At 42.2% G+C, this 12136-nt stretch overlaps 2 protein-coding genes across 9 annotated transcripts in view; one reads left to right on the forward strand and one right to left on the reverse strand.

Moving 5' to 3' along the window:
* Positions 1-2116: 2116 nt before the first annotated feature.
* Positions 2117-5851, reverse strand: lyar (Ly1 antibody reactive homolog (mouse)). Of its 4 annotated transcripts, none has more exons than XM_027017325.3 (9): positions 5396-5851; positions 5188-5302; positions 4758-4865; positions 4555-4638; positions 3644-3875; positions 3212-3253; positions 2944-2988; positions 2549-2634; positions 2117-2336 (listed from the first exon to the last, which is right to left on the reverse strand). In XM_027017325.3, exons 1-9 carry the CDS (start codon positions 5515-5517, stop codon positions 2202-2204), a joined length of 969 nt encoding a protein of 322 aa, XP_026873126.1. In that variant the 5' UTR covers positions 5518-5851; the 3' UTR covers positions 2117-2201. The 4 variants fall into 4 exon arrangements, 3 of the variants coding, with proteins under 3 accessions (XP_026873126.1, XP_026873125.1, XP_026873124.1); XM_027017324.3 differs by having other exon boundaries at positions 3644-3962; XM_027017323.3 differs by having other exon boundaries at positions 2118-2336; positions 3644-3965.
* A 250-nt stretch (positions 5852-6101) lies between these two features.
* The window catches only part of zbtb49 (zinc finger and BTB domain containing 49), a 6898-nt gene continuing 863 nt past the window's right edge, over positions 6102-12136 (forward strand). Inside the window, exons 1-9 of one of the 5 annotated variants that reach the window (XM_081710182.1) lie at positions 6102-6118; positions 6678-6848; positions 7149-7305; positions 7643-8810; positions 8957-9003; positions 9086-9159; positions 10440-10522; positions 10714-10875; positions 12068-12136. The exon at positions 12068-12136 is cut by the window's right edge and continues 863 nt beyond it. In XM_081710182.1, the coding sequence (XP_081566308.1) occupies positions 6697-6848; positions 7149-7305; positions 7643-8810; positions 8957-9003; positions 9086-9159; positions 10440-10522; positions 10714-10875; positions 12068-12136 (1912 nt within the window). In that variant the 5' untranslated portion in view covers positions 6102-6118; positions 6678-6696. The other 4 variants (XM_081710184.1, XM_081710181.1, XM_027017335.3 and 1 more) reach the window with 4 other exon arrangements.

A 12136-nucleotide genomic window follows, 5' to 3' on the forward strand; every position in this document is an offset into this window, starting at 1 on the left:
CAGAACAAATTTGATACTCACCCACAACCAACATTAACCCCATATATTCTTTTCCCATTTCCCACAGGAGACCTGATCTGGCCCTTGGTCTCTTAGAAGCATTATAACAATGCTGAGGTGAACAGTACAAGTCTGTGAGAGCCGCTGGTAGAGGAGCTTTATCGGAGACGTATAGTTTTACATACCCACCCACTCTTAGTTCTGGACTGCACAGCAGAGAGAGAGAGAGAGAGAGAGAGACAGACAGACTGAGGGAGGGTTTTCTGCTGACTCTTGTGGTGGTTTTTAACTGTATGCTCAAAAAAGGGAGCTGGAAGAACAATGCCTTTATCTCCAGTAGTACTGACCACAGAGCAGTACCAATGAAATGGGGTCAACCAAGCTGTCTTAATCAAAAGCTCAATTCCAGCAGAATTCAGCACCCAGTGCTGAAAAGTATCCATCTATCAGGATGCACTCTGATCATCTTACCCTGAGCCTCTGCTTATCTCCACCATGACTCAGCAGCACCAAACAACACTCGAATTGTTCTTCAACAGTCTGCTGCCCTCTGCACCCCTATTTTAAGTATCACATTCTCACCTGAGTAGGTGAAGGACCTTTACAAGGTTCATCAGCTGAGTCTCTCAAAATGTTTAAAAGATACATTAAGTAATACTTTTTGTTTCTATTTAGTCCATAGTATATCTAGTATTTCCAGAATTTTGCTGTTTAAGCCACTACTACTAAGAAATGTTTGTTTTGCTCAATGTAACTTTAAAACCCCAAATGCTCTGCAGTGGCAGTAGTTCAGAGGTCAGAGCTTCAGATGTCTGATGAATGTTGTACTCCTGAACCTAACACAACACTGCCCAGAGGGACTACTACTGAACCTATTCCAACACTGCCCAGAGGGACTACTACTGAACCTAACCCAACACTGCCCAGAAGGACTACTCCTGAACCTAACCCAACACTGCCCAGAAGGACTACTCCTGAACCTAACCCAACACTGCCCAGACAAATGCCTATCCCAGATCTGTACTGATAAGTTATTAACCATCTATATAATCACTCAGTTAACGTAGGTGAGGTCCAAACATACAGGGCCCCATTTCCTTAACCCTAACCCTGGAATAGGAAAGGATACTCAATGGAGTTTAACTCGATACTGGGTTTCCTCCATATCTAGAAATAGACTCTAGCATCGTGTATCTACTCTACTCCAGTTAATGCACCCATGTGATGCTCATGAAGTTGTAGCTCCTCTCAACAAGCTGAATTTATCATAAATATATGTGGCACAGCAGTGAGGCAGTTTCCCTGTTTTGGGGTTCTAATTGAGCTCTATGAACAAACTAAATCTTACTCTGATTCTAGTGGGCACTAGGAACAAACTAAAATCTCTCTCACTCCCTGGCAGTTCTGGCCTCAAGCTGAGAGAACTGAAGCTGAGTGGCAGGGAGTCGTCGTGGCGACCCAGAGAGCGGGCGTGTTAATTTCTGCAGTACGGGAACAGCAGCATACTAGCACTCCAATCAGCCCTATATGATTTCAGGTAAGCACAAGATCAGCCTTACCATGCGACGATTACAGGTGCTTCAGGGTGCACGCGAGCATGTCAGTGGGTATGTGCGTACAGACAAACAACAGGCGGGCAAGTGTGTGTGTCCGTCCGTCTGTGCAAGTAACAGGCGGTCCATTCTCCGTGTGGAAATCAGACTGTTGTAAGTCTGAACCGGGTTGTGCAGGGCTGCGTGTGTATGAAGGCTCTGTGTAGCCATGGAAGCACAGGAATGTGCAATAGGATTCAAATACAGCCCAGCGAGCCCCTTTACCCCCCTCTCCTAATCCTTCAAATACAACCCAGTGAACCCCTTTACCCCCGTCCTAATCCTGAAAGATACCCATTTCACTAAGATATGCTCGTTTTAGGGGAGCCAATCCTCGGCAATGGTTCTTTCCCCTACAGCCCAAAATTGCAAGGGTGCCTTGGGGTGTGGAGCTAAAACACAGGATATTATCTCCCAGGTGAGTGTAATAACACTTTGTAGACCAACGAAAGCTAGAGCTTATTCTTATGGTTGTAATATTGGACATTCCTATTATCCACTTAAAAAAGGCAACATATTTGTTCAAAAAGAACAATTTATTATAAGAAACGTAAATGTGTTACATAAAATAGCTCACAGTAGCAGGGGCATGATGGTTTCTGTCCAACATTATTTAACTAGTCTGACTTTGTCTTTCAAGATCTTAAACTTGGGGTTGTTCAATTTCTTGTTGAACAGAGAGAAAAGCTGTTCTTCAGATTTATAGTTTCCATCTTTGCAGAATGAATAATATGCTGCTAAAACCTGAAAACACACACACACACAGACATACAGTGAAATACAACCCACAATAAAAAGCAGTTGTAGTGTGGTAGATTATGACGCAGCTGCACTGTGGTAGATTATGACGCAGGTGCACTGTGGTAGATTATGATGCAGGTGCACTGTGGTAGATTATGACGCAGGTGCCCTGTAGTAGATTATGATGCAGGTGCAGTGTTTGTAACGTTTCTCGCCTTCTTGCGGAGCCTCTTGATGGTGAGGCCTTCAGGTGGGGACTGCTGTAGAATCGCTTTTATTGTGCCCTTCCAGTTAAACTTTCCTTCAGGACAGAAAGAAGGTATAACACACAGCTGTAACCCATACACACACTGCTGCATGTACACATACTTCCCTCAGACTGATCACTTTGTGCAAGGCTCATAAGAACAGCATTTGTAGCCTGATGCACAATGTAAGGGATAGAGTGACAACACTTCCCCCTACTGTCCAACATAACATTGTATATACACTATTGCTCTTTTAATGTCACCTCTCTTTGAGGGCAGGTTTGTTTAGCGCTTTTCCATTCCAAGTAGTTTACTGGTTTATATTTACTGGTGTACTATATTTAAGTAACTCCAGTGCGCACCATTACTGTTGGAATCTTCCTGCTGATCCTCTAGGCTTGGTCCCCCTGATGGACAAAGACATGAGATAGGATAAATCAAATGACGGATTGACAGCATGAGCGACTCCCAACAAGCAATACAGCTCATTAGAACCCTGGTGCGATTCCCTGCTAATGAGGTTCATTAGAACCCTGGTGCGATTCCCCGTTAATGAGGTTCAATAGACCATGTGAGCACACAGCTGCTCAAACCCTTATGTACTCCATCAAGTAAGCAGACCAGGCCTACCTGGGGAGGTCAGACTTTCAAACGAACTCTGGTGCTGTTCTTCTAAAGTATGGACATAGGACAGACCAAATGTGACATTTACCACCAGACACACACAATTCCCACAAGCACATTTAGCCCAGCATTGTTCTGAGTTTAGTTGGCATTATTGTAGTTAATGTTACAAATTATATGCCATAAAACTGCACCAGTGACAATGTGACAGTATACATATTAAAAAAGATGATAACATCATCAATGGCAATGATAATGGTAATGATAATAAAAATATATGTTAGTGTGAATGCTAAGTGAACCAGCAACAATGTAGCTTTGATTTTCTGCTTTGGTCCAGACAAGGGAACCAAATTACAAATAGAAACATATCCTAAAACATACAGCATCTACAGGTAACAATCATTAATCATCACACACAAACAAACTGATGATTACCTTCAGGTTCCTCTCGTTTGTGCTTTTTTAGTTTATTTGTCTTTTTGTCCTCCACATGCTGCTCTGCTTCTCTCTTCCTCTTCTTCTTCTGTCGTTCAGCTGAGGCAATCTCACCATTCTTCTCTTCCTCCTTGCTGTTGTACTCTGTTTGCTTCTTTTTGTTCTTTTTCTGTCGCTCCTCTTTTCTCTCTCGTTTGTTTTTTTTCCTCTCTTTGACTTGTTCCTCCACCTCCTGCATGGTGTGAGAATGAGGAGGATGACAGGGCTCTTTGCTAGTCTCCGTTGCAGATTTGGCTTTAGGCTGCTGTTGGTTGGTGGCCTGCTGCACACAGGAATTTCACATATCACAGTCTGTGTGTTGTCAAAGAATGCACGTGTGTGAGGGTGAATGCACATGTAATGGAGTGTGTTTACCTGCAGCCTAACAATTGCTTAATAACTGAACTGGTAGCTCAGAAAAACAGCTTCATATAGACATCTAAATCAGAATAGAGTAATCTGATCAACATTAATCAGAATGGAAGTTTGATCTAATTTAAATAGATGTGCACTATTTTAATAACCATTAAAAGGAGAAACGATGTCTGTGTAAACCTAAATTCAGACTACTTCCACAAATGGAATGTTCTATAAACATCTTACATACTGTTAATTGTGACTATAGTAGGCTATAGGCTTCACTGAAACATGAGGTGCTTACATGTACTCCAAATTTGGTTCTTAAAAGTCTATTTATATCTATTTTCCCAATGATCTATCATAATTTTACATCAAAAGGCAGATCGGATGCATGGCATGGGCATCAAACTTGTTTCAATGTTCAATCAAAATTAATGAAAGTCTGTTTTTTCCAATGTAACCATAGCTGCTAATGTGTGTGCATAAGTGTGAGAGCAGGGTCAGCTACTCACGCTGCTGATGGCGGCTGAGAAGATCTCCCACACCTGATCCTGGAGGTCACAGTTAAAGATCCTTAAACTGTTCTTCATCCAGTTCTGTACCACATGGAAAAATGGGCTGAATGTCTCTACATACATAAACAGTCAGTGTACATAATGTAATGGCCAGTAAAAAAAATAAAAATAAAACACATAGTAGTGTGTGGTTCTAGTACCTGAAACTTTGCCTTCTTCCTAGGAACATTCTCATAAGAGGTAACTTGACTGAGGACATCTTTCAGTTTGGGATTAATGTCGGGTTTATTAATGGCCTCCTGGATTATCTATAGTAAATGATCAGAACAGCCGTGTATACATCATTCTCACAGCAAAACATACAGAGGAAACCACACTCGGAGATTATATACATAATATTACGATTGCTGAATCACACCTAATATCTACGAAAGGTCGAGTGAAAATGTGTTAATCTGGGCTGCGATTCGCACAATTATAGCGAGATGTTATTATCATTTTAAAATGAGAGACATAAAAGGTGTATTCAATGTGACACTCGCTCTGTCGGCGATGATCCTGCGGTACTTTGGGGATACACCGGGCTCTGGTGATGCGCACACAGAACGGGACAATAAATACTCTACTCACCTGTATCCACTGCTGCTGTTTTATAACGCCCTTATTCGCTTTTGCCTCGTATCCTTTGCCACCGTACTTCTGGTCCTCACTAATGCATTTGACATGGCTCTTATAGTCGTCCCCCCTTTTTTGCAAAACGCATTGTTTTTGAAATGTCACAAAGAATACATAATTTATTGTACAGCCATTACATAATGAAACAAAGTTGTATTCTTACCAAAAGTCTTTGCCACAATCAATGCAAGACAAAACCTGGCACGCTCGACACACAGACACGTGTTTATCGACCTGCGATTTCTTGAGCGACTCGCCGCACGCATTGCAGGTAAAAAACACCATCGCGGTACCGCAAAACTTCAGCCTGCCCCACTACTTTGTCATTAGTTAAGGTAACTGATGTGTCCACTGACTTGCAGTACAGCTATGACTTGTACAGAACAAGTATCGACTGAACAAGGTCTGCGCATAGGATTAGCTAAACTAGCTAACACTTCTTAAATTACGCATCTCAAATTAACGGGATAGCTCTTTAAATAATCTCTGCACGTTTCCTGTTGTTGTTTTACATTTAATCAGAAAAGTATCCGATTTACACCGAGTTATTTAGCTAGCTAGTTAAGGAACTCCGAAACCAGAAACTTTTACAACTGGAGAACACGCCGGCAGTAAAGTACGTCGGTATTTACCTTCCGTACAGCATCACTACCCTAAACGTGTAGTTCCACAACATCCCAACTATAATAGAAAATATTTAATTTCACAAACCTTGTTAATCCGTTGGCACTAACCTACCCTCTGTGAAAATTTTTATTACCAGTTAATTTTCAAGTAAACATGTTCATCACATTATTTCTTAAAAATTGGGTATCAATGGTAGGGATGTAATTCTAATATGGAAGTGACGTAGGAAGTGTGTAGTAAGTGTTCATCCGAAGTGAAGGTGAGGATCCTTTCCAGAGTTATATATAGCAGTAGTGAAATATTTCGTGTTGTGCTCTGGATTCATGGACGTGTAGTTAATATGTATGTTTTCACTGCATTCAAATGTGCGTTGGATTTGTCTGATGTTTTAAATAACGCTTTAAAGCGCGTAGCTTTGTGTTGTCGTAGTTTGCTAATATCAAACCAACTTTGTCATGGCTTGTCTCTGTGAATGCAGAAAATAAGTTGTATTAGCATTGGTACATCCTGTCATCCCCAGATTTGTCTCGAGTTATTGCACTGGGACTTTCCACTCTAATCCGATGGTACAGACCTCGTCTCTAACGCATGTTACCTAGAGGCACAGTGTAAACCATCTTAGACGTAAATGCATAATTTTCTTGCATTTCGTGCGTCGTTTGAGATTGCGAATGCAAAATGTGGGCAACGCGTAATAATTTAAGAGTCCAGGTGACTTCCAAAACGTACATTCAAAATGAAGTGATGTGGAAATACGCTTTCAGAACAGTGGTTTTTATGTCATTCTGATTAAATGACTGCTCGTCCGGACGGCGCAGCAGGCGCGTGCGGCGGGTGATGGACGGGCTGTACAGCCACAGCGCGTACCTGCTGCAGGAGTTACAGGAGCAGCGCATACAGGGCCTGCTGTGTGACTGCATGCTGGTGGTGAAGGGAGTCTGCTTTAAAGCCCACAAAAATGTGCTTGCTGCTTTCAGCTCATACTTCAGGTAACTACGTGATGTGTGTGTGTGTGTGTGTGTGTGTTTGTGTTTGTGTTTCCTTTTCTGTTTTTTCTATTTCTTAATTAGGGATCCAGGTGTTACCTGCAGTGGTTTGATATGACCTATCAGCACCATAATATATTTCACTTTATTTTTTTGGTTGATGTGTTACACTTTATTTCAGTCACAGGATGTGTGTGTGTGTGTGTGTGTGTGTGTGTGTGTGTGTGTGTGTGTGCGTGCGTGCGTGCGTGCGTGCGTGCGTGTGCGCGCGTGCGTGCGTGCGCACTACTTCTTCCCCTTAAGGTCTCTGTTCCAGAATTCTCTAAAAAATGACGTGTTTCATCTGGCCATTCAGGATGTGGGTGGGATTGGGCAAATTCTGGATTACATGTACACCTCTCACCTGGAGCTGAACCAGGATAATGCGCACACACTGCTGCATATCGCACAGTGTCTTCAGGTACTTCACAAATTCAGTCACCAAAGAGATACTTCGTGATCACCAAGGAGATGCCCCAACACTGCTTGCAGTTTATCACTGCATTGTGTTTTGAGCTTGCTTTTCTGACATGTGCCATTGATCAGTATTTATCACTGTTTCTCTGGAAACTATGTACTTCACTACAATTGAATATCATGTGTGTGTGTGTGTGTGTGTGCGTGCGTGTGTGTATGTATATGTATATGTATGTATATGTATGTATGTATGTATGTATGTGTATATATATATATATATATATACACATATACATGGCCCACTGTGTGTGTGATAAAGTATTCTGTGTCTGTGCGTGCAGGTCTCGAATATCCTGAACATGTGTAATGCATATCTGAAGCCATGTGCTGCACCCGGAGATCCACCCCTTACTCTTCCGGCACTACTATCCCACGAGCAAGACTGTGCTTTGGGGAGCCCTTTACCGCCTGATCCGGACTTGAACTGTGCCCCCACTGACCCTCACAAACACCTGCTCCTCCCAACAGACACAGATCCCATCCACTGCAAACGTCCCCAGCTAGCCCCGCCCCCTAACACCTTAGAGACAGCCAATAATATGTCAGCACAGTCAGAGAGGCAGCCTGTGCATGGCTATAAACTCAGGAACTTTTACAGTAAACAATATTTCAAACAGACTGCTGCCCAGAATGGAACTTCTAGCCTAAGCCATGCACATTGCCCTCCAGTGGTGGAAGAACAGTATAACCAAGGAAGTAACAGTCAAATACTACAAAATGCACCCACAAACACAGCCAATCAGACCTTACAGAATACACCCATATCAACAGCCAACCACAGCCAATCACTGTCAGCTGTGCCTTCCTCTACAGCCAACCACAGCCAATCACTACCAGCTGTGCCCTCTTCAACAGCCAACCACTTGCTGCCACACATTTCCTCTCATTCAGGAAGCTCGGCTCTGTCTCATCCAGTCGAGTCTTTGACAACACAAACGTCAGCGTGTTGTGCCAGCACCACTGTGCCCTACACAAGTCTGACCTCCGTCTGTTCTGAGCCCCTGAACACAGTGGCACCCCCTGCCCCTAGCATCCACTCACCAGGAAAGAGTCCCCCGGTCCCACGGCCCCTGCGCCCTAAAAAAGCAGTTTACCTAAAAAAGTTTAACTACCTTCGGTCTCACCCCGTTTTAGAGGAACGGACAGCGCAAAGCACAGTTACTGAAAGCAGCAGTGTAGAAAGAGCCCAGCTGGTGCAATCCCAGAGCCAGCCTTCCCAGCTCAGCACAGACATGCCCCCTGAGGACAAAAACTCAGAGCCAGTGGAAGCACCTGCGCTCCCTGCGTCTCCCCGGGTGCCTTCTCCACCCACACCACAGCCAGAAACCTCAAAGGGTCCAGGAGTCGGGTCAGGAGTCACAAACAGCAGTAATAAATACTGCTGTGAAGTATGTGGAAAAACCTTTAAACACCCAAGCAACCTGGAGCTTCACAAACGCTCACACACTGGTGAGACCCCCCCCCACACACACACACACACACCGACACCCCAACACACACTTCCTCACAAATTATTTGTACCCAACACAAAAATAGGCATATTCTCAATGACTGAAAAATGATCTTGATTTTTTTACTATGTGTTTTTTCCACAGGTGAGAAACCTTTCCAGTGTAACGTGTGTGGGAAGAACTTCTCTCAGGTAGGAAATGACTGTATTGGACCAATTATTGCATAAACATACCATACAGCAATACTTAATTTCCATGTGTGTGTATATATAGGCAGGAAATCTGCAGACACATCTACGCCGGCATTCAGGAGAGAAACCTTACATATGTGAGCTCTGCGGAAAAAGGTACTTTGAGTGCGAGCGTGTACAGGTGTGTGCGAGGGGACTGGTAGCTCAGTGGTTAGGGTACTTGACTTGTAATTTGGAGGTTGCTGCCAAGTTGCCACTGTTGGGCCCCTGACCAAAGCTCTTAACCCTCAATTGCTCAAGTTGTACTCAGTCATAATTGTAATTCGCTTTGGATAAAAGCGTCAGCTAAATGCCATAAATGCAAATTACTGTGTGTGAGTGTATCAAATTTATTTATAAAGAGCTTTTTACAACACACATTGTGACAAAGCAGCTTTACAAATGTCCATATCCCAATGAGTTCACTCAGATACTTTGTGGCCACTAATTCCAGCCAATCCAGTACGAAGATGTGGTCAATTATGTCGAAGGCAGCACTAAGTACTAAAAGTATAAGAAAAGAGGTGCATCCTTTATCAGAGGATAGTAAGAGATCATTAACTATCTTAGTGCAGCTTCGGTGTGGTGATGGGGTCTAAATCCAGACTGAAATAGTTCATGGATGAGATTTGTCTGTAAAAAGGTGCATAATATCAACAAAACTATTTTTCTAGTACTTTGGAAATAAGGGACAGGTTGAAAATTGGCCTGTAATAGGAGAGCTCATAATAATTAACACAAGAGCTTTTAATTAGTGATTTGTTGACTTCAAGTTTTAATGATTTGGGAATATAAACTAGGTCCTGAGAAGAGTTAATCATAGTTAGCAAAGGTTGTATAACACTAGGCAGTAATTCTTTGAGTAAACAAGGTGGAACTGGATGAGGAGGGATTGGAGGAATTTATCAAAGAAGCTCCTAGACAGGATGGAGAAAATTATTCTGAGCTAAGCAGGCAGCTGTCACTCAGTTTATCTGAGTGTTTATCAGTGTTTATCTAACCAGGCAGCTGTCAAAATGCATTTGCAGATTAGGAGGGTCTAAGAAAGCACAATTCTATTTTTTTCTGATATATTAAAATCTTGTTATTAACACACTACTGTTGCATTCCTGCGGGATCAGTTTCAGTTTGATTCCATGTTAGTTTTGATACTGTATTAAATAGGAAACTTGGATGGTTTTTCTGTTTTTCTACTAGAGATGATAGTGATTTTGCTGCAGAGAGAGCACGCTTATATTCAGTAAGGCTATTTTTCAATAACGCTTTAAATAGCTCTAATTTAGTATTTCTCCAGTTACATTCCAAGATTGCCAACAAGATTACATGTATGTTTGTTCTCAAGTGTGTGTTTGTGCTGTTTCACTGCATTAGGTTGTGTGTGTGTGTGTGTTTTCCAGTTTTGCTGCATCGGGGGATGTTCAGCGTCACATTATCATCCATTCAGGAGCACGACCTCACCTGTGCGACATCTGTGGACGAGGTCAGCGCCTTAAACTAGCATGCAAACAAAGGGATGTTTACAAACACTACTTCAAGAATGCTTCATATTCTTAACGCCTGAGTATTTAAAATTTTAAAAATCTTCTCAGAACTGTGTAGTCTGTAAAGAGTATATATGTGCGCGTATGTGTGTGCATGTGTGTGGGTGTTTGGTATACATGCTGAGTTTAGGCTTTAGTAATTTCAGCAATCTGAAGGAACATAAGAAGACTCACAGCTCAGAGAGAGAGTTCACCTGTGAGCAGTGCGGCAAATCGTTCAACATGCAGAGGAAACTGCTCAAACACACACTGACACACACGGGGGAGAAGCCATACTGCTGCCAGACCTGCGGTGGGTCATTCTCTCAGATGCACGTTATTAACAAGTATTATTATTATAGATGTAATTTTTAGAGGTGTAACGGTATGTGTGTTCCTCTCGAGCCATCATGGTGTTCTCGCTGCAGTTTGGTGTGTGCAGTCGTACAGAGAATATGTGGTAGCTCATATGTAAAGATTGATGTGTGTAATGCAGAAGTGCGAGTTCCACCCAAAACCTTAAGCTGTAAGTTGATAGTAAGTTAGTGTCATGCTATGCTAAGCTTAGTTCAAGCTCATTGGAATTGGAATTGGAGTCATTTACACCATGGCGAACGCAAATCACACAATCAGATGGTGTGTGGGGAAACACATGAACATGTTAACTCTTATCCAGATGTATCATTAAAACTTTTAATATTTCACATGCGCCTTTCTAGAGTAACTTACAATTTTCAGTCATGTTTCGGAGGTAGGCGAGTGTATGGTTAGGAGTGTTGCCCAAGGACTCTTATCTATATCGTATCTCAAGGACTCTTATCTTGAACTCATGTTTAACTGGACATCTAGTATCTAGATATGAAAGCAGACAGGATGGAAAACATTACTGATGCTATTGGAATTTACATTTTATCAGGTTGGGCTTAATCTTTAAATGCTGAATTATAGCCCAAGTGGAACAAATACAATTATCTTAATTAATTCTATTTATTTTGTACTTCAATAACATTAGATGCTTTTTCAGTTGTGTATCTGATTTTGACATGTTGCCTTTTGTTTTTTTCAGTCCTACATATGAGCTATGTGAGTGTATGTTCACTGTTTACATTTTACTTTGCCAACTACTTCAGAGGGCAGTATATGACACTAGGTGGAACAGACTGTAACTTGTACGACTGTCTATTCTAAACAAATGGAAAGAAATCTAGAAACCCTGAAACTCAGAAACCTAGAAACCCTAGAACCCTAGCCTTATACATTTAGGGGGTTTTGCTGCTTTTTCCCCAATTACAGAACTGTGATGTCCAAACTGTGTACTTCTGTGTACCATTACGCCCATAGTACTTCTGTGTACCATTACACCCATAGTAATTCAGTATAAAACACACAGTATTTATGCATTAAATACACCCATTGTAATTATGCATAAAATGTTGCAGACTTTCTTTAACGTTGAAGTGTGTGTGTGTGTGTGTGTGTGTGTGTGTGTGTGTGTGTGTTTATAGGTAAGTCTTTTGCTGGGTCAGGTGACCTGCAGCGGCATGTGCGTTCACACACGGGTGAGCGTCCATACG

The sequence above is a fragment of the Electrophorus electricus genome, chromosome 3, assembly GCF_041902795.1.
Source record: "Electrophorus electricus isolate QZ-2024a chromosome 3, ASM4190279v1, whole genome shotgun sequence".
Classification (NCBI taxonomy): Eukaryota; Metazoa; Chordata; class Actinopteri; order Gymnotiformes; family Gymnotidae; genus Electrophorus; species Electrophorus electricus.

Bases quoted from the DNA above. Each gene is read 5' to 3' on its own strand.
- lyar (XM_027017323.3), bottom strand. From the start codon at position 5,517: ATGGTGTTTTTTACCTGCAATGCGTGCGGCGAGTCGCTCAAGAAATCG. The intron at 2,635-2,943 runs GTGCGCACTGGA...TCTGTCCTGAAG, and splicing joins GGAAGATTCCAACAGTAATG to GAAAGTTTAACTGGAAGGGC. The intron at 2,337-2,548 runs GCGAGAAACGTT...GTGTGTTTTCAG, and splicing joins TCAAGAGGCTCCGCAAGAAG to GTTTTAGCAGCATATTATTC.